We start from the raw sequence: 24,175 nt of genomic DNA, 5'->3' as shown, positions 1-24,175 counted from the left end.
CCTCTTGGGCTTTGTTCCGGGGTGTGTCTGTCCAGGACATCTGTGTTGCAGCCAGTTGGGCTACACCACACACGTTTGTGAGGTTTTACAGGCTGGATGTTGCCCAATCATCATTGGCGCACACAGTGCTTGGGGCTGGCTCATCAGGCTGCACCTGAGCCCTGGATATGAATCGCTGCCAAGCATTGCTTCGGGCTCAGCATGCAATTCGGGAGTTGGCCATATCTCCCATAGTGAAACACCGAGCGAAGTTAGAAAAAGAACGTTGGGTTACTTAACGTAATCCCTGGTTCTTTGATAACAGAGTGAGGTGTTTCACCAACACATCCCTTCTTGCATGGGCACGGAAAGAAACCTGCTTAGAATGAGTTGAGAGGGGTAGGTTGGCCGTGATATTGGATGGTGGGTGGAGCCACGGTCACGGCTCAACCTGTCTGTCGCGGACAGACGTGATGTCATTGGAGCTTCCGTAGTTGGGTCACGCTGAGGCGATTCCCATAGTGAAACACCTCACTCTGTTATCAAAGAACCAGGGATTACGTTAAGTAACCCAACGATATCAACACCCAACCAACAAAGGCAGACTACATCTTACTAAAGGTGAAATTTCTTTATTATATGAAAATGGGTATCCATAATATTATCTGAACAGATTATTGATGTAACGTTTATCCAGATTTTCTGACTCTCTGAAGTCTAAAGAAAAAAGATTTTAATAAAGAGTACACCAATGAATCGACCAGCTGATTGGGATGAATCAGTGCATCCCAATTTTTTTATTTATTTTGGCCAACCAATAAGTAACTAACTGATACATAAAACATTTCTGGGGGGAAATGTGGGATTGCACAAAGATAGGTTACAGTAAAATAGGGATATATAACATCTTTATAGAAAAGGTTGGCCAGTCAGATAAACCCTCATGGATCATATGGTTCTTTTTAGACTCTTAATCTCAGTTCAGTCCCTGAGGAGGAACCGTCAATTTGGACTAATTGACCAATGAGAAACTTACTTGGGCAAACATGACGGCTACATCAATTTAGTCACTGAAAACGGATCCAGCTATTCTATTTTTTATTTTTTGGAATATGGATTCAGAGATAGCTCTTTAAGTGTAAAAAAAATTCACAAAGCTATCCTTTTAGTCATAATAACGGCATTACTCTAGCTGATTTCATATTACTGTTAAGCTATAAGAAGTTGTTAGAAGTGCCATGATGAAACGCATGCAAAGTAGATTTAAGTTCACAGCTGAGGAAGGCAGGCGTCACTATAAGGGAGACCTGATTGTAGTTGAAATTCAGAACTAATGAAACAGTACAGAATCTCACATACACAGAATTAAGGAAGTGTCGTTTTTGGTGACCTTTGTGCTCCGTGCATCAGGTGTCGGACCTGGTGCGACTCCGGACACGTCCGTCGGCGGCACTGCAAATGGCTCCGTACCGGCCGTGAAACCAGGTGATACTTTAAATCCAGTTTCTGTCATCACTGAAAGACGAAGTTCAAACATCATGGGATTGAAAATGATGCCTTCGTGCTTTTACAGGGAAGGAAGTAGGTGTTGGCGGAACGCCTCAGCCAGGTAGATCAAGTATTAAAACTCTGCCATGAGCATTAGCTGCACAAACTTGCACACGTAAGCTTCAGTAACTGCTGTATCCCATGACCCTTGCACATAAAACTCACACATTGTTTATACTGCTAATGCTGGCAGCTAATGACCTCCTCCAGCTCACAGGCTCCAGCTGTGGCAGTGTTAGGATCCACTTCACAGCTTCTACCTTTTCTGGCCTCTCTCATGCACTGGATGAAACTGGAACCTGTTGTCTTTTTGGCAGGGCCCACTCCTATCGCTGCACTTAATAAGGCCCCAGAGGTCCCACAGCCCAGTAAGACCTGCTGCTTGCCTTAAGCCTCTCCCCAAACTCTGCAATGTGGCTTATTTGTTTTTTCAGTAGATGTTGAATGTCTCATCCATGTCAGTATTTGTGAATGTAAATGTTTCACAGATAAGCACCACTCTCCTCCTGCACTGACAGCATGTATGGGAATGTTTTTAATGGGTTACAGATATTTATAGTCTTTAATTTATTTATTTAGAGTCTGACATGAAATCAGAACAAATCTTTTCTGTTATAGGTCACTAAGATTATTTTAAGAATTATACCAGAATAAGAGAAACGTTTACTTTATTAAAGATAAAGAAGTCCAGTTTCAAGCTCCATTTCAACTCCCCCACTCAGCTCCTGCAGACTAGCCAGTAGCAATTAGCAAACACCTGGTGGAATTGCACTTTAGCTGAGCTCAAAATAGCAGCTATTTCTCAGTGCAACACTGGTAAAAACGTTGTTTAAGGCTTAATAGAGGAGCCATGTTGTGATGACTTCCTGAAGGTGGAGTTTCATGAAGAGCAGGAGTTTTTAAAGAGACAGAGTCCCAATTTCAAGTCGTTAAATCACAAAAGTCAAATTTTTATCAAATCATATTTGATATATGCCGCATTTTTAGATTAATTACAGAAGACAACAAATTACTTAAGTTGTCTTCTGTTTTTTAAATTAAATTTAATTATTGTTTATTCACACAGATATATGCGCTCAAATCAGTCTCAAAACTTGCGCAGATGGGTGACTGATCGTTAATTTGGTGAGACGAATAATGGAATCAAAGAAACAGGAAGAAACCTCAGAATTATATTAGCATTCACAGACAAAAGAAGCAGCAAAGCATCATTTCACATGAATTACTAAAACACTAAACTGCTTTGACCAAATGAAGAACATGCAGATTGATAAATACAAAATCAACAAAAGTAGGAGAAATGATTACGTTCATCTGTCCCACTTATCCTAGTTATACCACTTCATTTGAAGACATTCTGCAGACTGTGGATTTTCTGTTTTACAGTTTCATTCAGTCACTTCGATGCACTTCTCACATCATTACTGAGGCGAAGTATTTATCATAGTATGATAATTAAATGCTGATATTTAATTATTAGGGTACAAGATGTAGTAATAAGGAGGAGGGAGACTGATGTGTTTTCTCTGTTACATCCTAACGGTCTGTTTGTGTCTGCACTTTTCCTTTTGATAGCTTCTCTTCATTCTTTCTCTCTAACATTTCACTTTGCTTCACTGGTTAGCTTTCAAACTGTCTACATGTTTCATTTTCAAACTCACAAAGTGGATTGTGTTCCATTAATTTCATTTTGCTTGTCTACAGCTGTGTTGATGTGTTCTGACACTGTGGTTATTTCATCTCTGTGTTCAAGTTCAGACGAATTAATTCATTTAAACCTAAAGTTTTAAATGAGACACTGTTTGTACACTGTAAATCAGGGGTCCCCAAACTTTTTCCTGCGAGGGCCACATAGCTGTTCCTTTCTCTAGTCGGGGGCCGGTCTCAGGTTTTGTAGAAAGAAACCTTAGAAAATTCTTGTCGACGGGAGGTGGGGGGGGGTGGGGGTGGGGGGGGGGGTGGAGGAGGAGGCTGTTCTGTCTTTGAAACTGTCGAGGGGGGGGAGGCTGTTCTGTCTTTGAAACTGTCGAGCGGGGGGGGAGAGCGCGACGACACATTCGCGCTTTTAGATAGATTTTTACCCAGAATGCAAATGGAAAAAACCGTGAGTGAAACGGTGACTGGGACTGACTAGTATGTATTCCATTGAGGGAAAGTTAGTTTCACTTCTGCTCAAAAGCCCCCTGGTGGTTGAAGAAAAATCCACATATAAACCGGAAAATACAATATATGAAAAAAACACTGAATGCTCTCTGGTATGAGGAGGCGGGCCGGATCCGGCATTGTTCAGGGGGCCGGACCAAATGACGTGGCGGGCCGGATCCGGCCCGCGGGCCGTAGTTTGGGGACCCCTGCTGTAAATCCTCCTACAACATGAAAGTAATTGAACTTAGACATTATTTACTCCAATCTGGTAAATGAATAGATGAAGAAGGCGTAACATTTTAAAAAATGTGTTTTGATTAACTTTGTTCTTCTTTCTTTTTGCTCCATCTTGTGGTGGCTTCACGAAAACAGGCGGTAGGTTCAGTATATTTATTTTAATTTTTCACTTTATTATATATGACTCCACCTTTTAAAGTAAAATGTTCAACTTTGGCAGTCTCAGGTGGAATCATACAGCCTGGCGGTAAGTGCTTTTGAATGACTCACAATAGTTTGTGTGGCTGCAAGAATATTAGATGCTTTAAATGTGCAAAAAAGTTTGTATTAAATTAATAAAAGTTCCAGAATTGTTTTACTTTTAGGCAAACATTTTTTGTAAACTGTCTGCTTGTGTATTTCTGTTACAGGGTGTGCGTGTGTTTCTAATTCACCATATATTTATTTTTAACATAAAGTCATTGCTTTAACCTGACATTAGTTACATGCTTCATATTAATAATTTATTTCAACCTTGTTTTTCCATTTAATTGGCACAACTGGTGGACAAGTTCAACCCGGTAAGTTGAGAGGTGATGTTAAATCTATGACCACCAGGGGGAGACAAAGACAGCGTTGTAACTCTGTTGTTTTTCAGGTGCTGGAGTCAAACCACCAAAGCCATATGTACCAGGTAAAGATGAGCTCTGCAGTTTTACTGTGGTCCATCTGGGTTATGATTATAAAGTAGAAGCAGTGTAATTCCCCTCCAGGTTTGTTAATTCATGTTATGTAGAACCAAACAATATCTACTAATCTTTTATCTGTTGATAATGAGCCAGCAGAAATATACACTAACTGTTGCAGTGTTCATGTTAAAACTTTAGTTTGAAATCATTTCAGTATCAAAACATTCTTATCAGATGATCAATACAGACTTTTAGCTGTCCCTCTTTCACATGCAGGGTGCATTACTCTGAGCAAGCAGGTTCTGTCTAGACAACAAATGACCCAAACTGAATCAATAAAAGCAGTTTGTGTAAAAGGAAAAGCTGGATCAGGTCTTTTTCAGCCCAATCAGACCTCCACCGGACTCAACACTCGTTAGATTTTTATTGCACATGCAGCTTTACAGTTTTAGAAATGTTTTTACTTTATTGTCTTTGTGAAATAGCTTGAATGCTAGTGTAGCAAAAAAAGAACAGTATCAAACTAGAACATTTCTGAAAAAATGTAAACTGTGCCTGCCTAAATGTGCTCATCGGTTTTGACCCACCCAGCGTTCTGATGCTAAAAATTAGCATCAATGCTAAAGTAAGCTACAATAAACTCGATAGTATGTGGAGAGTCACAAGCATGTTGAGTAACATGGACTTACTGAGGCGGTTCATTACCAGAAAAAAAAACGATCATCTCTTAACACCAAATTAATTATTTTTTTATAAAACATAATGTCTTCTGAAAGTCTGCTTAGACACAACAAATTAAGAGTTGGTAATTTTGCAAAAGTAAAGTTCAGATGTTTACTTCATGGAACTTGGTTACCGGGACCTCCCTCGTCTCTTAGCAACAGATTAACAACAAATATTGTTATTGTTCAAAATCCACAAGATTTCTTCTGCTCTTTTGAAATATTACTTGTCCTCTGCTACTGAAGAATTGTGCAGTTAGTGAGTTTTCCAGAAAAGTGATTTTTTTTTTTTTTCTGTCAATGTTGGTGAAAATATTATAAAACAGACATTCAACATAAAAATCTGATTTATACTTCGTGGCAGTTTATTAGAAAAAAACCTCTCATCTCTTAACACCAAATCAATGACAAGCAATATTATTGTTTATAAAACATTAAGTCCTTTTGAAATACTGCTTATCTGCTTAGACACAAGAAATTTACAGGTGGAAAATTTTGCAAAAGTAAAAATCAGATGTTTACTTTGTGGCACTTGGTTACCAGAAAACGTGCTCGTCTCTTAGCAACAGATTAACAACAAATATTGTTATTGTTCAAAAAACATAAGATTTCCTCTGCTCTTTTGAAATACTACGTAACTTAAACTAAGAATTCTGGAGTTGGTGAATTTGTCAGAGAAGTGGGAATGTTATTTTGCTTTTGTTTTTTTGTCATTGTTGGTGAAAATATTATAAAACAGACATTCAACGCAAATGTAAAAATCCGATTTATCCTTCGTGGTAGTTCGTTACCAGGAAACACACTCATCTCTTAGCAAGAGATTGATAACAAATATTGTTATTGTTCAAAAAACATAAGATTTCTTTTGCTTTTTTTGAAATACTATTTATCTCACACTACTTACTGCTTAACAAGAATTGTGCATTTGGTGAATTTTTCTGAAAAGTGAAAGTATATTATTTTTGTTTGGTTTTTTTTTTGCCATTGGTGGTGAACATATTATAAAACAGACATTCAACTCAAATATAAAAATCCGATTTATCCTTCGTAGCAGTTGGTTACCAGAAAAAAACGCTCATCTCTTAACACCAAATTAATTATGTTTTTTAAAACATAATCTCTTTTGAAATACTGCTCATCTGCTTAGACACAAGAAATTTACAGTTAGTAAATTTTGCAAAAGTAAAAATCAGATGTCCACTTGGTTACCAGAACCGTCTGCTGTGGTATCCTCTCCTGTTTTCTACTGCCCTCAGCAGATTTAACAAACAGCCATCAGTAAACCCTCCAATCCTCAAAAAAAAGTCAATAAAAATAATCATATTGTGAAATAAAGTGAATAAATAGAATGATGCAAAAATAGTAAAGTATGTTAAAAATAAAAAGCAAAAGAGACAAATATTTGTGTTCATTTTTAAGGTGTGCAGGGCTTTGTTCATAAATTAAATGAAGCCGATAATGAACGTGTTCAGTCTGAGGCCTGCTCTGAGGTCTTCACTGTTGTTCTCTGCAGTTCCAGGTGCAGGTGGATACGGGTATCCGTATGGAGGTACGTTTCTCAATGTTTCTTGTTAGACTCTCATCAATGTGATGGAAACGACAACATATTATATATGTAACCTTTGTGTCAGTTCCTTACGGTACCGGTATCGGCACCGTGCCTGGGCAGGGAGCAGGAACAGGAGTGAAATATCCAGGTAAAGATATTTCTTTTTCACTTCAGACAATCAATCAAACTGGTTCTCAAAGAGGTGTGAGAGATTTTCACGTTTCTCATGCAATAACCAAGTCGTGATAATTCAAAAAGCACATTTGCCTTGCTGTGCTGTGGCCTCATGTGTCTCTCTGGTGTGTTTTGCAGTTGCAGGAGGCAGAGTAGGAATCCCTCTGGCTGCAGGAGGCTACCAAAGTCAGTGCTCGTCTGTAAACTCTGTGGTTTATGAAAACCAAGAATTTATGAGAAATGATGTTATTTAACATACCCATATGACAAAAGGATACAGGGGAAACCAGGAGGTCACAAAGGCCTTGTAAAAAAATAAAAATAAAGCCACTCAACATTTTCTGTTAGTTTGTTTCTCTATCTGACCAAACTGTTCTTGTGTTAGGATGCCAGAGTAGTGTGAATTCAAAAGTGTAGACATTAAGTTCAGAGTGCATTTTAGGAAAGGTCAGATGATGACTTTTATGTTTCTGGTAATTTATTCCCAACATTTGAGTTAAACGGAGTCACACCTGTGGATGTATTTCAAGTGTAAAACCTCAAGCACACTCATTCCTGGTGTGACACCATTGAAAAATGAAGAGGAATCCGTCAAGAAGTCAGAGATGATTGTGGACATTTACAAGTCTGTCTCATCATGGGGAACAATCTTCAGATCCCTGAAGGTGCCACATGGCAAATCCAGACATGATGCTATTCAGGGAGGAGACGGGTTCTGTGTTCGCCTGATTACACCAGTTGCACCAGGTGCAAAATATTGAGCATCTGACTAAGAGGAAATGTTAAAATTACTCTAAAAGCAATATCAAAAGTCAGAAAATAATCTGGAAGTAAACCGAGGAGCAAATACCTTAGTTTATGGAGATATTTCTTGTCGTCTGACGAAGCTAAAATTAAATGTTTTGGTCATAATGACTGTCGTTGCAGTCCTAGACATCCTGCATGTTTTTGCAGCAGGAGAAACGACGTAAATGTATTTTTATACAGACTATGTAAACATCTGGTTTCAACTGAATATGACAAAGAATTCATGCTTCTTCAACATTTGGGTGGTTTAGCGTCACACGGTCAAGATTAAAAACAGTGTTGATGTAAAAGGAAAGGAGCATGAAGAGCTAAATAACACACAGTTTTCCCCTGACAACACAATCGTCCGGCCCAGCGCTCCGGGTGACAGTTGGTCAGGACGTGCCGTCACATCGCACTTCCTGTGCAGGAAATCGGCCAAAACCCTGATAAGTGACGAATGAGGAACTGCTTTGATGCCGTTTCAGAGCAGAAAGTATTTACAGCTTGTCTTGTCCTTCTGCATTTGTTTCTGCGTTGTTTGTGTTTCTTTGACAGCCTATAAAACAGTCATTTCTCGTCTCTCCTGAACCCTGTCTGTCTTTGTTTCTGCGCAGGTGGACAGGCGGGAGCTGGTGGTGGAGTCAAACCACCCAAACCAGGTAAAATACCAGCTCTCGCTCTGTCACAGCAAACCCTAACTTATCCTGGTTCCCCCTTTAAACGACGACGAGATATTTTTGCTCATATAATCCCAGCACAAGAAGAAGAAGTAGTAAGACGTCCAGTTATTTACCTTATAAAGCCTGCTGAATCCAGCTCTACCAAAAACAGCAACCCCAGGAGGGTTTCTGCACCATTAGGAGTTTGCAAATTCTTGGTAATACTGAAGATAACATCACAGTTAGGTTTTTTTAATCCCCCAAGAAAACAAGCTGTGGTGGAGCCCTTCCCAGAAAAAAGCTCAAATCTGTTTTGAGGAATTCCTACATGACCTGAGATGAACTGTGTCGTCTTGCCAGAAAGAAGAAACAAAATAATAAAAATGAAATGTTTTGGCAACAAAAATAGTCTTAGCATTTGCTCTTTTGTGCTGTGTTTGATCAGGTTATGGTAACCTTGGAGGAGGAGGAGTATATCAGCCAGGTGAGAGTCACATTATGTCGCTCTATCTTACTTTAAAACTGTAAATACAGAAACAGATAAACAAATGTTTTCATTTTAAAGAGTCCAACCCACTAACTGTGTCTGAACCTGGAGTTGCAGGTGGTGCAGGGACCGGACTGGGACCTGGAGGAGCAGCAGTCGCACCAGGAGGTGGACAGTACTCTGCTGCTGCAAAAGCTGCTAAATATGGTACAAATAATTAACACACAGGTGCAGGGTTAAAGGAGAGAGAAATGCTGAACTATTTGTTTTATAGGGCATGTGTTGAAATGTCACTTTTATGTCATGAAAGTGTGTTGAGGTTGGTTTTTAAATGTGGGGGAGAGTTTAAAAGTGATGTGCAGTTTTTCGGTGTCTGTTCTGTTCACTAGGTGTTCAATCAGGAGTTGGACCAGGAGGAGTTCAAACAGGTACATGATGTTCACTCTGTTATATGATGCAGCTTCTCTAACCTGCTGTTTCATACTGGAGATGCTTTCCAGAGACCTGAAAAATATTTATTATCCTTTAACGTTTTTAATTTCATATTTTTGGAATTATGTGGCAGAGAAACAGGTGGAAACAATATGCGTGGTTTTCAAAATATTCTGTACCTGATTCAATACTTTATCAAACCACATTTTAGTCCAACTACAGATGCAAGTCTTTGAGATTACTTTGGTCTAAATCTAATCCATGCCGTTGTAGTTCAGACTGTATGTTTAGGGTTTCTATTGCATCTAGCAGGTTTTCTTCCAGTATTCCTCTGTATTTAACTCTGTGTGATTAGCTCCCCTATCTCCACGTTAGAAAAATATGCCAAGAGCATAAACTGATCTGACCTGAGCACCTATCTCCCATTTGCTGTGTCTCCTTTATGCTTTGGGGAAAACTATAAACAGAATTTCTTCTTGGTTTCTTTTAACAATTAGTCTCGTCTCGCCACTCTGCCATAGCGGCTTTTGTGGCGAACGTGACTAATAGTCGTCTCTGATTGGTTCCCTCTTTGCTCGGTCTGCCGGTTTAGGAGGGAGGCCTTATCTTGGTAAACTTGGTAAAGTTTTGATAAACTGTTTCACTCACTTCTAATTGGGTTTTATTTCGCCGATTCAGAGTAAAATGGGATGAACACCAATGAGTGTCATAAACTTAAAGTTTAGCTTGTAAAAGGAATTTGGGAACAGCGTATTCTTCCTCCTTCCACGACACAATCAATCGTTACTTTATCACGTAAAAACCCAATGAAATACATTCCAGTTTGTGAGTTTAATATGACAAAACATGTAAAGGTTTGAGGGCGATATATTCTTCTGAGAGACGGTGTCCTGTTCCTCCACCGTTGATGAAGGAGTGTAATCACACAGCAGCAGCCGGCAGCACAGACTGTGTTCAAGCTCATCACAAATAGATACGTCGCTAATCTCTCTCCCAGAGGTCAAAGGCATGTTGGGCTGTGCTGCAGATGGTGCGAAAAAATAAATAAATAAAACATTTAGGAAGCTGCCCAACTTATGTAGGAGAGACATTTTTCAAATTCAGTAAATAAAGAAAATGAGGTCAAGCTGTGCTGTATTCTCTGATTGTTGCTGATTTAATTTACTTAATTTTTGTATGTATGTATTTATTTATTTATTTATTATGTCATCTGGCTGAACATAATCCCACCAGTAACTGCTTTTTAAATCCACAGGTGTGGTTCCTGGTTATAATGGAGGATACCCTCAGCAGTACTACCCAGGTACTTAACTGTCTCCTTGTTACATTTTCTTTATGCTTATAAATCAGTGATGAATGTTATATATATCATGCTTTATATGTACATTTGTATTTTGATAGAAACGACTGATTTGTCATGCCGTGAATAAGCAAAGATAATTTCGTAATCAGCTGGAAACAGGGGGTTGTGTTCAGTGTCGCAGTCTGAAGCTGCATCCAGGCAAATATATATTATTGAACAGCTTTAATTTTTCATGCCTGTTTCTGGATCAGGTGGATTAATGCTCATCAGCCGCTTTTCATGAAATGTGAATAAAAAAAAATAAGTTATTGAATCATTCATATTTATAAATAATTTATTTAGAATAAAGGCTAAAAGAGGGATGAAGCCGTAAGCTACTGAAAATTGTCCTTTTTTTCCAGTAAATTAATATTTCTCCCATTTAACAAAGGAAGAAGAAACACAAGTTTAAAATATTTACTAGGGTTTATATATTAATAAGATTCGATTTATTTCTCTGCCTTTATGTTTCTTGAAATCTTTACTAATCCCTATTCCAGATTTTCCAGATTTACATTTTGACCTGTCTATGTGAGACACATTGTTGAAGTCTGCTGTATTTTGTAGTTCAGCTCCATGATATAATATAAAATAAAAATATATTTAATCTTGTGACTGTATGATGTTAATGAAATTAATTAAATTTTAAATGTAGCTATTTTGGATTCATAAAGCTTGTCCTATTCAAAACCCACAGGATGGTTTATTTGTGTCTTATGTTTATAAAGAATTAAATGACTTTAAAAACTAAAATAAATGACAGTTTTAACTGCAAGATGTTTGCATAGTTATGTTTCATGCAGCAAGTTCTCTCACTGTCCTACTTTAAGCAAATAGTGATCAAAGTTAATGTTCACAGATGTTTCTAAATATAATCCAAGCGAGGGAACCACAAAATGTTTGGACACTTTGCAAAATGTTGGTGTCAAGAGTCTTGCAGCTCATGACACCACAAATGTAATCCACTAATATTAAATTTACACAAGTGCTGCTCATATGTTGTAGCAATGAGCCAATAAAAGCACTAATTGCCTCTGTCTGCGATGACTCACATCAGCATGCTGATTGCAGAAAGGAGCAATCAGCATGCTGATGTTCCTGATGGTGATGAGCTTCTGACATCACCATGTTTCTGTTTGGTTCTGTTAGTTATTATTTGACTAATTGGGAATACTCATAGACAGGTGAAGGCTATGATACTAAGATGTCTCGTATTTCCTGTCTTTTTGATGTCGTTTAGGTCAATATGCGCCAGCCCCACTGACCCCGCAACAAGGTACCAAAGATCAACTTCATCACCTTGCTGCACATTTAATTACAGTCTGAGGGACCCATGATGATCCTGTTCCTAATTCAGATAAACAGCTTAGAGATGACGACATTTATCCAATGTACCAGTGTGTGTGTCAATAAATTTGTTGCTAAGATTTCGTTAGATGACAAATGCAGAGCTTTAAAAAACTGAAGGAGTGAAAACGGCATGGAGCAAACATCTGGTTTATAACATAATACTAACACATCAATTAATTTAGCATAGGAAGTAGCATAGCTATAATAAAACAATGTTATTTGTTTCTTTTGTCATCTTGCAGCCAAGGCAGCAAAGTATGGTGCGCTGCAGGGCTTCCTTGGCGGAGGAGGCGGCGGAGGAGGCGGAGGCTTCTACAGAGGTGAGTGACAGTCTTTAAACCTCCACAGTTATTAAAACCTCTTGTAAAAATGTTTACAAAAGCCTTGAAAATAGAAAGGTTTGTTGATGCCACAACTGAATCTCACATAAAAATTAAGAAAAATCCAACTTTTCATTAGAGTTTATAATAATGATTAGTATAAATAATTGTAGCCAAAGTATTTTCGGTGGTTTATACTCAGACTTTGTTAGTTGATTGGAGTGTCTACAAGGTTTTAGTTGGTAATCCAAGACTTTTTCTTTGTTCCTCCTAAAAATGGGGAAAAACAAGAGAGCATGGCAGTGAGCTATATAAAAACACTGATCATTTTGATCTTCGTGATTTCTTAATGCGGTATTTATTTTCACACTAAAGGTTGGATTTTTCTGCTTCTTCCATTGTGCAAATGTGATTATTTCAGTGCAATAAGAACACACACAAAAAAAACTGCAACCTTAACATGATTGATTATTGTCGAAGCCACTCCTTGGTAATGAACTGATAACTCTGCTTACTGCGGTGTTCCCTGTAGGTGGCGCTGCAGGATGCCAGGGTAAATACTGTGGGAGGAGGAAGTAGAGGGTCTCCAGATCCAGTGACCTCAAGAAACCATGGTGCTACTGCATGATCTAGAATGTACATTTTATATGCAAACAAAGCCCGATTAGACAACCTGTATAGATGTTTGTTGTTGCTTACTTGACTTTAATGTCTGTTTTTCTACAAACCCACCGACCCAGAATTTTGTACACGTTCTGTTGTGAACATACGTTATAGACAGTGCCTCTAGATAATCATGTATGTGTTCCAGTTAATCAGCTTTAACTCTTTGCACTCCGTCACAGGAGTTAGAAATGCTTCGTGTCTTCAGTGAGTGTGTGTGTGTGTGTTTTTTATTGTGATGATCAGGCTGACCTTTGTGTTTTAATCCCTAAAACAAGTGGACGAGTCCCACCCGTCCGAGCAGAACCCGTCGCCTCTCGGGGAGGGTTGGCTTGGTCAAAGCTCGCCCAAACGCCGATCAGATCTGTCCAATCTGCTCGCCGCTCTTCCTCCGCTGCTATTTTTAGCCGTGCCGAGTGTAAAGCGGTGGGAGCTTGCTCGGGCCAACCCATCTGCTCTCTGAGATTTTGCTGATTCTTGTCGCTGTGCAGTGAAGTCTCCTCAGCACTTTCTGATCTTCGAAGAGCAGAAAGCTAAAGGCAATCGAAACGTCTTTTGATGCTTTACAGGGAGAGAAAAGCAGCCGGCTAGAAGTAGATGTCAGGCTGACATGGACTTTATGCGTGGTTGAATGTTGAGTGTGTAGTCTCATTTATGTTTTTTTTTTTGTTTTTGTTTTTTTTGCCTGTTTTAAGTGTTTGGACTCATAGCTTTATCGTTATCAGGAAAGCATAAAACAAGAACAATCTTTTTGCATTTATCCTTTGTTACTAATTATTATTACAGGCTTTGTTTAATGGGGGAGGATGTGTGTTTATGTGAGGCATAAAAATCCTCTTGATTATTTACTTGAGCTGCTTTTATCAGGCTTTACTGACCAAAGGTTTCTGAGTGCTGTTGCCAATGTGACCGCATCTCTCCATGTGTAACTATGTACTGTATTTTTGACTAATTTTGATGTTAGCTGGCTTCAGTTTCTTTCACTCGGGGCTGGGTGAGAACTGTCTTTGAGCCTCGCCAGGTTGGACCATGTCAGATGTGACGTGGGATGCTCTTCATCTTTATTTAAAACTGTTTTCAGAAGGAGGAACGGTGTGGTTTTGCACTTTTTTTTTTAAATGATCTCCACGACACATGCGACTCGATCCTAGACATCCTGGCAATGTTTTTGCTTTAACAGATAACAAAATAAATGTGTTTAAAGAAGTTTTCTTTTTGTTTGCTTTCTTTCTTTAAACACCACGACTCAGTTGATCAAAACCATGTTAGCTTTTCCAAATGTTTCTAAAGACTAATAAAATTTATTGTTTTACAGCAGTATTTAGTTGAAACATACATTGAATAAAAACACATTCACCTTCTTTTCTCAATGTCTTAAGTTTATTTTAGGTCAGTTAGGATTAGCAAAATTATTTCTCTTTTAAATGCCACAATAACGAGAGAATATGTCAGATTTATTTAGTTATGTCTTATATTAATGTCAAATGTGTCACTTAACATATCAGAAGTTTACAAAGTCGTGACATCATCAACGTGGCACGTAAAAGTACTGTTTTACATTTTCATCGCAGCACAGCCACAAACTTAAACAGAATAATTGGGACTTTTAAGTATTGCATGAATGGAAAATAATGTTTACATCATATCTCCAAAAGCTGTCTAATTATGTCAAAAAGTTAAAGAATATGAATAGTTTTGCAAGGCACTGTGTAAGTCCTGTAGTTAGTGTCCTAGATGGAGATGATAAAGCCATGCTACTGTTTCCTGAGGCTCTCCAGGGACAGACGCTGACCCTGGACTCACATCCTGCAAAAGAAGCTGACTCTGTTTTCTATCTGCAGCAGGGCTCCTGTGGAACTGTATAATGTTCACACTGTAGTTGTATAACTGGTGATCTACAACGACATGATTTCTGTCAAATGTCCTCAAATAAAAAATATGATGAACGGAAGCTTGTAAACTTGGTCCCAAGTGTCAGAAAAGCACACTTAAATGTATTTAAAAAAAACTGCTACAATAACTGGAGACTGGAAAGATGTTGCATAAAAATCTTTTGAAGAAAAAAAAAACACTTGTCCTCCATGTTTTCTTCCTACTGGCATAACTGGTTACATTCTGGATGATTTTAAGTAACTTAAAGTAACTACAGTGGTCTTGGATGGTGACTTATGTTAAGCCATTTTTTTCTATAAGGTGTAGACATTTCAAATCCGATTCAAAATTTTCCAGTCAAAAACAGCAGTTTTTGTTTTTGTTTTTCTTTTCAGAATACCTTATATGGATACTTGCTTGCTTTCATCTAATTCGTTTAATTGATATGCGTCTTTCTGTTATGACTGTGGCAGTAACGAAGCATTATTTTATCTTAAGACTCCCTCGAGTGAGATATTGAAGGCTGATTACAGTTTTAGTTCTGTGTTTGCAGCTGTTTTTGTATCCTAAACAGTGATTAGATTATATGTTACAACGACTTGCCATATATAGATTCCTCTCTTCTTCTTCTCCCTCCCTCCGAATGGGAAACAAATCCTGAATTCATTAACTGGGGCGTGTTCCCGGTTGGCCAGCCTCTGTATTTTCCTCTCCCCGGCTCTGCCACTCCATTGGTCGGCTGATCTGTTGAATGAACCGCCGGAGAACCGAGCGAACAGCAGCGGGCAGGAGGAAGCAGCGTGGGCCGCTGCTTCTGCGGGGATCGACCGAGGCACAGCCAACACCAGCACCGGGGGAGCGCGCTGCGGTGGAGCCGCTGGGGGACGTCGGTTACCGGTTCTCTGTCGACCAGAGGTTCTCCGGAGGAGACCAGAGGAAAGTGAATGAGGTTGATGCTGCTTTGCTGCACCTGGAAGGACGAACGCATGGGAGAGGAGGAAGGTGAGGAGCTGGCTGCTGGAGGGGTGAGGGCGTTTAAAAGGCAGAGGACGCTGCAGACAGAGAGGCGATGAATGCGGAGTTGTGCTGTTATGTTTGACATCCACTGATCAGATGTGAATTTGTCAGCGTTTCACCCAAAGGGAGGCTTGTTTGGGCATGCTAGCGCTGATTCTGAAGCCGTGTTTTCCTCGAGTTGATGCATCCATCATGTTTGTGTGCACCAGAGACTCTCGCACCAAGCTCACTGTGCGTGTGCAACCAGTAAAAAACATGACTGTTTATGATCAGATTGAAAGATGAACAACAAAACGGTGAAAAGACAAGACTCTTAGGTCTAAATGAAAAACAACTGCTTTTCTAAGTACTTATTACCATTTGGGTGGGTAAAAAAAAGGACATCATTTCACAGAAATGTAGGGTTTAATATTAGCTTCTTATTTTGGTTGTGTTGTAGATTTTCCATCTGTCCCTCTTGTATTAGACTGTGTTAGTCCTGTCCCCTCATGTTCTATGAATAGAACCGCGCAGACTTTGCATGTTTACATTTGCATTGCAATGATTCTGCAAGACATATGTGCTTCACCTGTACAGCTCATGCTGTGCGGGAGAAGATGAGGGTGTGTCTGTTTGCTTTTGCTATCTCCTCTTGACAAATGCAGCAAAGAAAGAATCACTCTTAGACATTCGACTTCAGAAACCAGTGAGTGTAGTAACCCTAAGCCTGTTTTGCCACTAAGCTCTTCTTTCCTTCATTTTTCAAAGAAATGGATGTCTTCCAAAGTCTCCTGTCTTTAGCTGCAGCCAATGCCTCCTCTGCAGTAAACGATGCCTCTCATATTAACTCATCCAAAGGGGTTTATTCTTCCTGAGACCAACCGTTTTTCTCATTAGTGAGAAGGAAGGGAGCCGTGAACGGCCCTTTGCAGGCCGCCCTCAACACTGAGGTCAGGTTAATGTTTGCACACGTTGCTTTGTGTTGTGCAGATTGCCAACTTTGAGGAAAACTGTTGTGCAACCTCAAGATCTCAGGTCTTCAATAATACATGAGCGACCACATTAATGCTACTTTATCCCATTAGCTGTTGTGATCTGCCAAAAATAAAAGGAAGCAAAGTTCTTAAAACAAATGGAGAACTTGGATGCAAAATGGTTTGCTAGACGGGTGATGAATGATAAAGTAACCTTTGGGTTGGAAACATTTTAGTAAGAACAGCATCTTACCTTGTCTTACCTGTTGAGTAACTTGTTAAATCGTTCTCTGTGAAAATGCCTTTTTTTTTTACTGGAATCTCCAGGGAATCTCTTCCACTTTTCTAAAAGTTAGCCTCAACATTGAACATAAAACCTTATGAGAACCATCAGATAATGTTCCGTAGAGGCTTCTACAGTCGCAGTGTAACCTTTAAGAAATCATCCAGAAATGTCCTGCATTAGTTTCCTGAAGTCTGACCAGAACTTTTATGATATTCCATAAAGGTTTGTTAAAGGTTAACTTCCCTCTGACTTACAGGACGTCATCTAAAGAGCAATTAGAGGGAGAGTTACTTTTGTGTTCACTGAAGGGAAACTAAATCTTTCACAATGTAACCAATTGAGGGACTTTCCCTAAAAGATAGCTCGAAGATACCAACACCTTTCATGAAGTAATCTTCAGACAGGTTTATTGGAGCATAGATACAACTTTTACAGGGACAGCTGTAAAATAAATTTTGCTGGACGATAACTTGTCCCAGAACTTATTGCGATAAATGACAACATTGTTGTTTTGAGACCATTTTCAAGTAATATAATAGTAATAATGGCCTAAAAATGCAATAACACATTCTCAAAGATCAAGAAGCTTTACGTTTTATTGAACATTTAAACACTAGAACTGGAAGACATTTGGAATATCCAAGGAAGACAACAACAGAGACGACAAATAGAGTAAATTAGGAAGTCTCTGTAAACAAAATTACTTTTCAAAAAAAGAGTTAGTTGAGACCAAAACACCAGACTGAAGACTTTTATCATTCAGTTTTTGGTAAAATAAGAGAGAAAAGAGAAAAACAATAAATCAAGCAAATGAAAATTATTGCGTTTCTTTTAATTTATCATGCAATTAATTGATTTATTGTGACAGGCCTAGACAGCTTTTGAAAACCTTATGAAATCTTCCCTATTGGTTCTCTTGAGGTTAGTTTCAAGAAAGACAGTGCAACATTTTTGAGCTACAAGCAAATAGTAACTAAAACTTTCAACATGCAACCTTGTAGAAAGTTTCATGTTTAGTCGAGGTTTTCTACAAGTTTCGGAGTGTAACCTTCAGAGGGTCCTGCAGGTTCACTGAAACATTATGCAACTGTGTGATCTGTGTGGAGCTGAATCTTCTCTAAATGTTAAACCATAACTTTCAAAATCTCATCTTTAAAGAACCTTTTTGGACCATTCCTAACGGGTTCCCTGAAGGATAAATGCAAAGCTGACAGTGCAGTCTTTTAGAAACAGTCAAGAAATGTTTGCTAAAGGTTCCCTATTATTTTCCAGATGTAACGTATACAACACCTTTAAGAAGTGTTACATGAATGATTAAGGGCAACTTTACTGTAGAGAAACTTCAGAAAACTTTCAAGTTTCCCCTGAAAGTAGGTTTGTAGAATCGCAGGGTTACCTTCTCTAAAGGTTACATTTTCAAAATCTAACCTTCAGAGAACCTTTTGATTGGTTTCTACGTTTATGAAGTAACCTTTAAAAAAAAAAAAAAACTGCAGGGAATTTTTCCTAAAGCTTCGCTGGAGCAACTTTAATAATTTATCTTATATGTTTCCATCGGAGTAGGAAGCTTAAAGACTAAGGAAAGGGAAACATCACCACATTATTCCTGGTTCTCATGCTATTAAATATAAATACACCGTTACCAGCTCATAACCAGTTTACCCAGAAGTCAGTCAGGCACCAGAAGCCTGGCTGCTGTGTTCGTACAGCTGAGCCAGAAGTGATGTCAGAGCAGCTTGTTGTGTGTTCAGCTTCTTCCTCAGGCGAATCATAAACCAGCTGGGTCAGTTTGCATGGGAAGCCAGATAAGCGCCTCATGCAAACACGGACACAATCAGAACGTTGTTGGATCTGCCGAGGCCCCAAATAAAGCCTCGCATCCGTGTGGGTTTGATCCCGTTTTCCCACGTGTCTTTGCAGCTGGAGGAAGTTTGCCGGAGTGCGCGGGATGCAAAGAGAGGATCTACGATGAGCAGTACCTGCAGGCCCTCAACGCCGACTGGCACACCATCTGCTTCAGGTAGAAAACTGACCCCACTTGGCTGCCGACACAGAAATGAGGACCAAAGTGTTGTGGTCCTCATGCAACCATGTGGGAAAAAAAAACATCCCTCCCCCCCACATAAATCATGTTTCGGATTAATGGATCAAATATCCTTGGGTATAAGTGTGTATTTATTTTACACATCCAGCCTAATGATGACCTATTTTAACTGTTTACTATTTGGTTGCAATAGGAAATCCTCTGTCAGTGAATGAACCACAGTTTTCACTTATTTCTATCCTGAAGCAAAGGACAAAGTCTCCTTGTTGAATAAGCCTGACAGCCTGAAGCTGCAACATATTTATCAGGTTAATATAAAAGTCTGACAGCTAATTAATCCGAGAGGCGTTGTGTGATTGTTTGCTCCTCCTTCCCTTTGTTTGCTGCCCATGGATTTTATGTAATTCAATAGAAATACCAAATATTTCTAAGCTTCGGGTTCTGATTTTAGGACCATAAAACTGCTGAAGTGGCCGTTGTTCTGAAGCCTGTGTTAATGTTTATGAATCAGTTTAAAAACGGCTCAAAATCATCAGTGAAAGTGTCAACTTCCTGTCCACAGAGTTATCCAACTTTAGTAGCAGAAGAAGAAGAAGAAGATCTCCTTGTATTTGTCAGGATTCAGGATTTATTTGAAATCAATCCAAAGATTAACACTGCAATTTGAAAAAGAATGGAAATAAATAATAATAATTAAAGAAAAGCTCATAGAACTGGGAGATGAACTCTTCTGCTTGGATCGGATGGGAAGCTTTCTGGGCCAGTGAGGTCTGGTCAAATGAAGATTAACCTTAAATTTGCATTTTCCCTCCTTAAATCTCAAGCATTTAGTGACGTCAGTGAATAAAACTCTGGATTCACGTTCAAATTTTGAAATACTTATCAAAACGTGGATTTAAATTTGTGAAACGAAATGCAATGATTATGACCTACGCTGTCCTGCCTTTGAATAAACATTTGGTCAGAATAGCTTGATGAGATTTGTTCGTTCATGAATTTGCTGTCTATTGGTGAGGTCAAAGTTTACATCCGAGGTGTGTGTCTTGTTGTGCCGTTTGTTTGCGTCCCCACCAGAAGACTGAAGATCAAATGAAGATCAAAAATGAAACGCACAGCTCAATTAATATCTCGTCATACCTCAAAGCTATAGATTTAATTTTTTTTCCTGGACTGTAATCCCTTCGTGCCTTTAAGCCTTTCGTTCCAACTCAGCACCTTTTCTTCATAAACGATGAACATGCAAATGTTTCCAGCCTGGTAATAGCTTTTCAGCTCGCTCAGCCATGTCTCTTTAATTTCCCAATGGTTAGGTCAGCGCTGCCAGTTCACGGTCAACATGACGTCTCTGGTTCAGGTCCTGCTGCAGCTGAAACTCTGCAGAATGATCTTGACTGCTTGTTTTCTAGCTGGTTTGCAGACGTACCTGCAACTGTCTCGTTAACAGCTGTAACAGCCTGATCTTCCTGACTGATGTTGGACATGTTTTCACTTGCATGCTGTACTGAGAACAGGTCCAGCTTGGATGTCTGAGACAACATCAGCAGCTTCTGCCTGGTTTATACTCAGACGGCTCCTGTTGCTCTGGTGACATGCCAGCAACAACCTGCCGTACTTACTACTTCACTGAGACGTTTTTATTAGAATCTGTTTTACTTGCATTCATATTTTTTTTTCTTTTTTTTTAGGTTCAAATTACTCAAAAGGTACTGATGGATGGCATGAGTGCTTCTTTAGAGACAGAAGATCAGTTTTGCTAATTTCAGATGTTTGTCAGGTCATTGTTTTTTTTTTAAATGTTTTCAAATCTTCAGGATTTTAAGCTTTTTGTTTAGCTGAATGATATTACACAAAATGCCATTTTTTACTATAACATATTCTGATGCTTCCATACTCATCTATTGGCCCTAATCTAAGGTAGTATTAAAGTAGAAAGTGAAAAATATGTATATATGTAATTAACGATGCTTTGCTATTCTAACCATGAGTGCCATACCAAATTAACATATTTTAAAAAAAATGTAGTTGAATCAAACTTCATCATTTTTGATATAATTATTTTAAAAAAAGAAAGAAAATATTAACTGTTTACCTGTAGGATCAGATTTGAGGTTGTTTGTCCAGAGAACGCCTCGGTGCAGCTTGCAGGAATGTTGCGTTGCGGCTCCTGTCAGTCACACTAACGATCCACCGTCATATCAGCAGCAGCAGCAGCAGCAGGCCTTTGTGTTTACTCAGGAAACTGATGGGATGTTTGAACAAGTCCTGACTATATTACAGCAGAGTTTCCTCCACCTAAACCAGGGCTGTCAAACTCATTTCTGTTTTGGGCCAAATCAAGATCGTGAACGCTCTTAAAGGGCCAGTTGTGCCAGAATGTATTGATAAAACCTGTTAAATTGTTAAATTATTAATGAATTCTTAAAATTAAATAATATTATTGGACATATTTTCAGTCCACCCCTCCCGACCCCACTGAGGGACAAGGGTGAAGGAAAATGGATGGATGGATGGATGGATGGATTTTCAGTCCCTCCAGGATTTTGTGATACTTTTTGTGATTTTTTTTTTTGTGGTACTAATTTGGAAATATTTCCGATATTTGCGCTTATTTACTACTGCAGATGCAACTTTTTATTACCAGCTGTATAGATCGTTACTATAGACATCAATTAAGGCTGAGGCAGCTGTTTAGTACAAGTAAGAACAGTTTGAGAAAAATCTACAATAAACTCTCAGGGCAAAAAGAAGTGCTAGGATTTGTTGATTTTGTGTGAATTTCCACAATAATTTTCAAAAAACTGGAGGGACTGATTGAAATAATTTGTCAGTAAACAGATAAAAACAGCATTGTTTTAATTGATAACATATTTAAGCTCACTTGGTGTTCAGTCTAGAATCTAGAGGGCCACATAAAAAGCTATGGCGGGCCGGATTTGGCCCGCGGGCCTTGAGTTTGACACATGTGATGTAGATGACGTAGAGGTGGAGTTTGTCTCTTGGTCATGTTGTCACTACTGGCCTGCAGAGAGTAAATCTAATACTTTACCCAACAGATTGTAGATTTCACTTTCCACTCAATCACCTTTTTATTCATATGCATGTGTTTGTGAAATCTGCACAACGCCTTTTTGCTAATGTGTGCCTTTTTTCACTTTCCTCAGAGCCTCAGTGTTGTCTTAAATTATTCAGAAGGTGGACCGCCATGCAGCAAAACAAAACGAACGAAAACCTCTGGGATAAAATTAGTTTCCAGTGTTTATTTTGGGGCTAACAATTATTTTAGCAATCAACTTTTCTGGTGGTTAATCAGTTGATCAGATAAAAAAAAAATTGGCACATTCTGCAGATTTTTATTTATATCATAGAAATACATTAAAAGATGCAAAAAAACTAAATAATTTAATTCCTTTTTTAAATGAGAAAATAAGTAAATATTTTATTGCGCAAAGTGGAATAAGATGGCAAAAAGTGATTAATAGGAGTTTTACATATGTATGTGTATATATGTATATAGTGCAGTTTTGTCTTAATTGCTGCTCTCAGGTTGTTCTTTGAACAAATGGCCTTTTAAATCTGTACACTGCAGCTAACAATTAATCAATGACTAAATTAGTTGACAAATATTTTAATAATCATTTCATCCTTATAATTCAGCCCCACTTTATTTGAACAGCTCATCTTGTTTGCACCATTAAGGTTTTTAACTTTTTGTGCAAGCTGTTGGGCCGCTGTGGGAATTTGCGTCTCAGTAAAACTATTTTCAGCTCAGCCAGATGGGGTGATATAATGCACTGGTTTATATGTCTGTACAGAAGAAGAAAAGAACCAAAAAGGATGAGTGAAAGAGTTTCTGACCAGAATATCGATGCAGCTTTTGTACACTTGTTCTTCCTGAGGGATAAATTATTTCTGTTGCTCAGAAAACATCTCATCTCTCCACACTGGTGTGTTTTTTTTTTTTTTTTTTTTAATCCATCTGTGTGTTTTGGCGCCACCATCTGTCTGGAAGTCTCACACTTGCATGATCTCATTTAAGTGGAAAAATTTTCAAGTTGATAAATGCTCAGACAATTTAAAACGTTTTTGCACAACAAGATGCGATTTCAACGTGCAAAGATTTGTTATTTTCCTTTAAGTTATTCGGCGAGTTTTGAAACCAGTGATGGTGATCACACATTTCTCAAATAAACCTAAGGTAAGATCTTTATCTTGAAGGAAAACTGGTAATTTTCTCATAAATTTCTATTCAGCCTATTTTTAGTAACAGGAATCTTTTGGTCATTGACCAACATGAAGGTTGGATCAGATTCAGAGATTATAATCTGCTGACAGGTTTGAAATCTCTGGTAATTGGAAATAATGCAGCCTGCAGCTTCCAGATTGAATATCCAGTTTTTTATGCATGTTTGACCTGGAAATGATGTGTAAAGCTTGTCGTTTAAACAGCAGAGGAACCTTAACAAGAGCAGCTGAAAACTCGTATTAAGTCAGAAAACTTGTTCTCAGTGCTGGAGCTTTGAGTTTAAGTTAAACCTTTTCCTGTTTTCGATGTTATTGTCATCTGCCACTAGATGTTCCAGTAGAGCTGCAGCAGCTTCCTGACTCCTCGCCACGCTTCCTGTCTCCCATGCTGCTTTTCATTGATTTGCTTAATGCCTGATGCACGTCTGTGCCGGTTTAACCGGACTCATCTGAGCCGATTGATCATTGGCGTGGTGGCTGCTGCCGCCGGGTGGAAAACTGGCAGCTCGATGTGCCATTAATGATTTCCTCCCAGCGGAAGTCTGAATGGGAAACCTGAGGAGGGCATCCGTGCAGAGGTCAGAGTCTTTAAAGGATTTGTGCTCTGTGTGTGTGTGTGTGTGTGTGTGTGTCTGTGTGTGTGTGTGTGCGTTTGTTTGTAATACCTTGTGGGGACGATTTTCCTGACATATACTAC

General features: G+C 38.8%; 3 protein-coding genes across 4 annotated transcripts in view; all 3 read left to right on the top strand.

Annotated features, from left to right (window-relative positions):
- Window positions 1-2,724, top strand: part of elna (elastin a) — a 62,158-nt gene extending 59,434 nt beyond the window's left edge. For both annotated transcript variants that reach the window (XM_088011917.1, XM_088011916.1), the window contains 3 exons: window positions 1,390-1,464; window positions 1,553-1,588; window positions 1,845-2,724. In XM_088011917.1, coding sequence (XP_087868043.1) covers window positions 1,390-1,464; window positions 1,553-1,588; window positions 1,845-1,918 — 185 coding nt within the window. In that variant the 3' untranslated portion in view covers window positions 1,919-2,724. The remainder of the gene's footprint in view (window positions 1-1,389; window positions 1,465-1,552; window positions 1,589-1,844) is intronic.
- Window positions 2,630-14,270, top strand: LOC148155830 (uncharacterized). Its single transcript, XM_088012130.1, has 13 exons — window positions 2,630-2,633; window positions 4,547-4,582; window positions 6,813-6,848; window positions 6,931-6,996; window positions 7,161-7,208; window positions 8,426-8,470; window positions 8,916-8,954; window positions 9,075-9,164; window positions 9,347-9,385; window positions 10,645-10,692; window positions 11,972-12,007; window positions 12,324-12,401; window positions 12,934-14,270. The coding sequence occupies exons 1-13, from the start codon at window positions 2,630-2,632 to the stop codon at window positions 12,978-12,980; spliced, it is 612 nt and encodes a 203-aa protein (XP_087868256.1). The 3' UTR covers window positions 12,981-14,270.
- A 1,332-nt stretch (window positions 14,271-15,602) lies between these two features.
- limk1a (LIM domain kinase 1a) overlaps window positions 15,603-24,175 on the top strand; it is a 52,484-nt gene continuing 43,911 nt past the window's right edge. The window contains exons 1-2 of the mRNA XM_015002732.2: window positions 15,603-15,938; window positions 19,113-19,212. Of these exons, the coding sequence (XP_014858218.1) occupies window positions 15,881-15,938; window positions 19,113-19,212 (158 nt within the window). The 5' untranslated portion in view covers window positions 15,603-15,880. The remainder of the gene's footprint in view (window positions 15,939-19,112; window positions 19,213-24,175) is intronic.

This window comes from Poecilia mexicana, unplaced genomic scaffold, assembly GCF_051168715.1.
Source record: "Poecilia mexicana isolate PSO_F unplaced genomic scaffold, ASM5116871v1 scaffold_13, whole genome shotgun sequence".
In the NCBI taxonomy this organism is placed as follows: domain Eukaryota; kingdom Metazoa; phylum Chordata; class Actinopteri; order Cyprinodontiformes; family Poeciliidae; genus Poecilia; species Poecilia mexicana.
This window is presented reverse-complemented; position numbering and strand designations above follow the sequence as displayed.

Coding starts and splice junctions, on each gene's coding strand:
- LOC148155830 (XM_088012130.1), top strand. Junction 6,849..6,930: donor ATACGGGTATCCGTATGGAG/GTACGTTTCTCA, acceptor CCTTTGTGTCAG/TTCCTTACGGTACCGGTATC. Junction 7,209..8,425: donor GGCTGCAGGAGGCTACCAAA/GTCAGTGCTCGT, acceptor GTTTCTGCGCAG/GTGGACAGGCGGGAGCTGGT.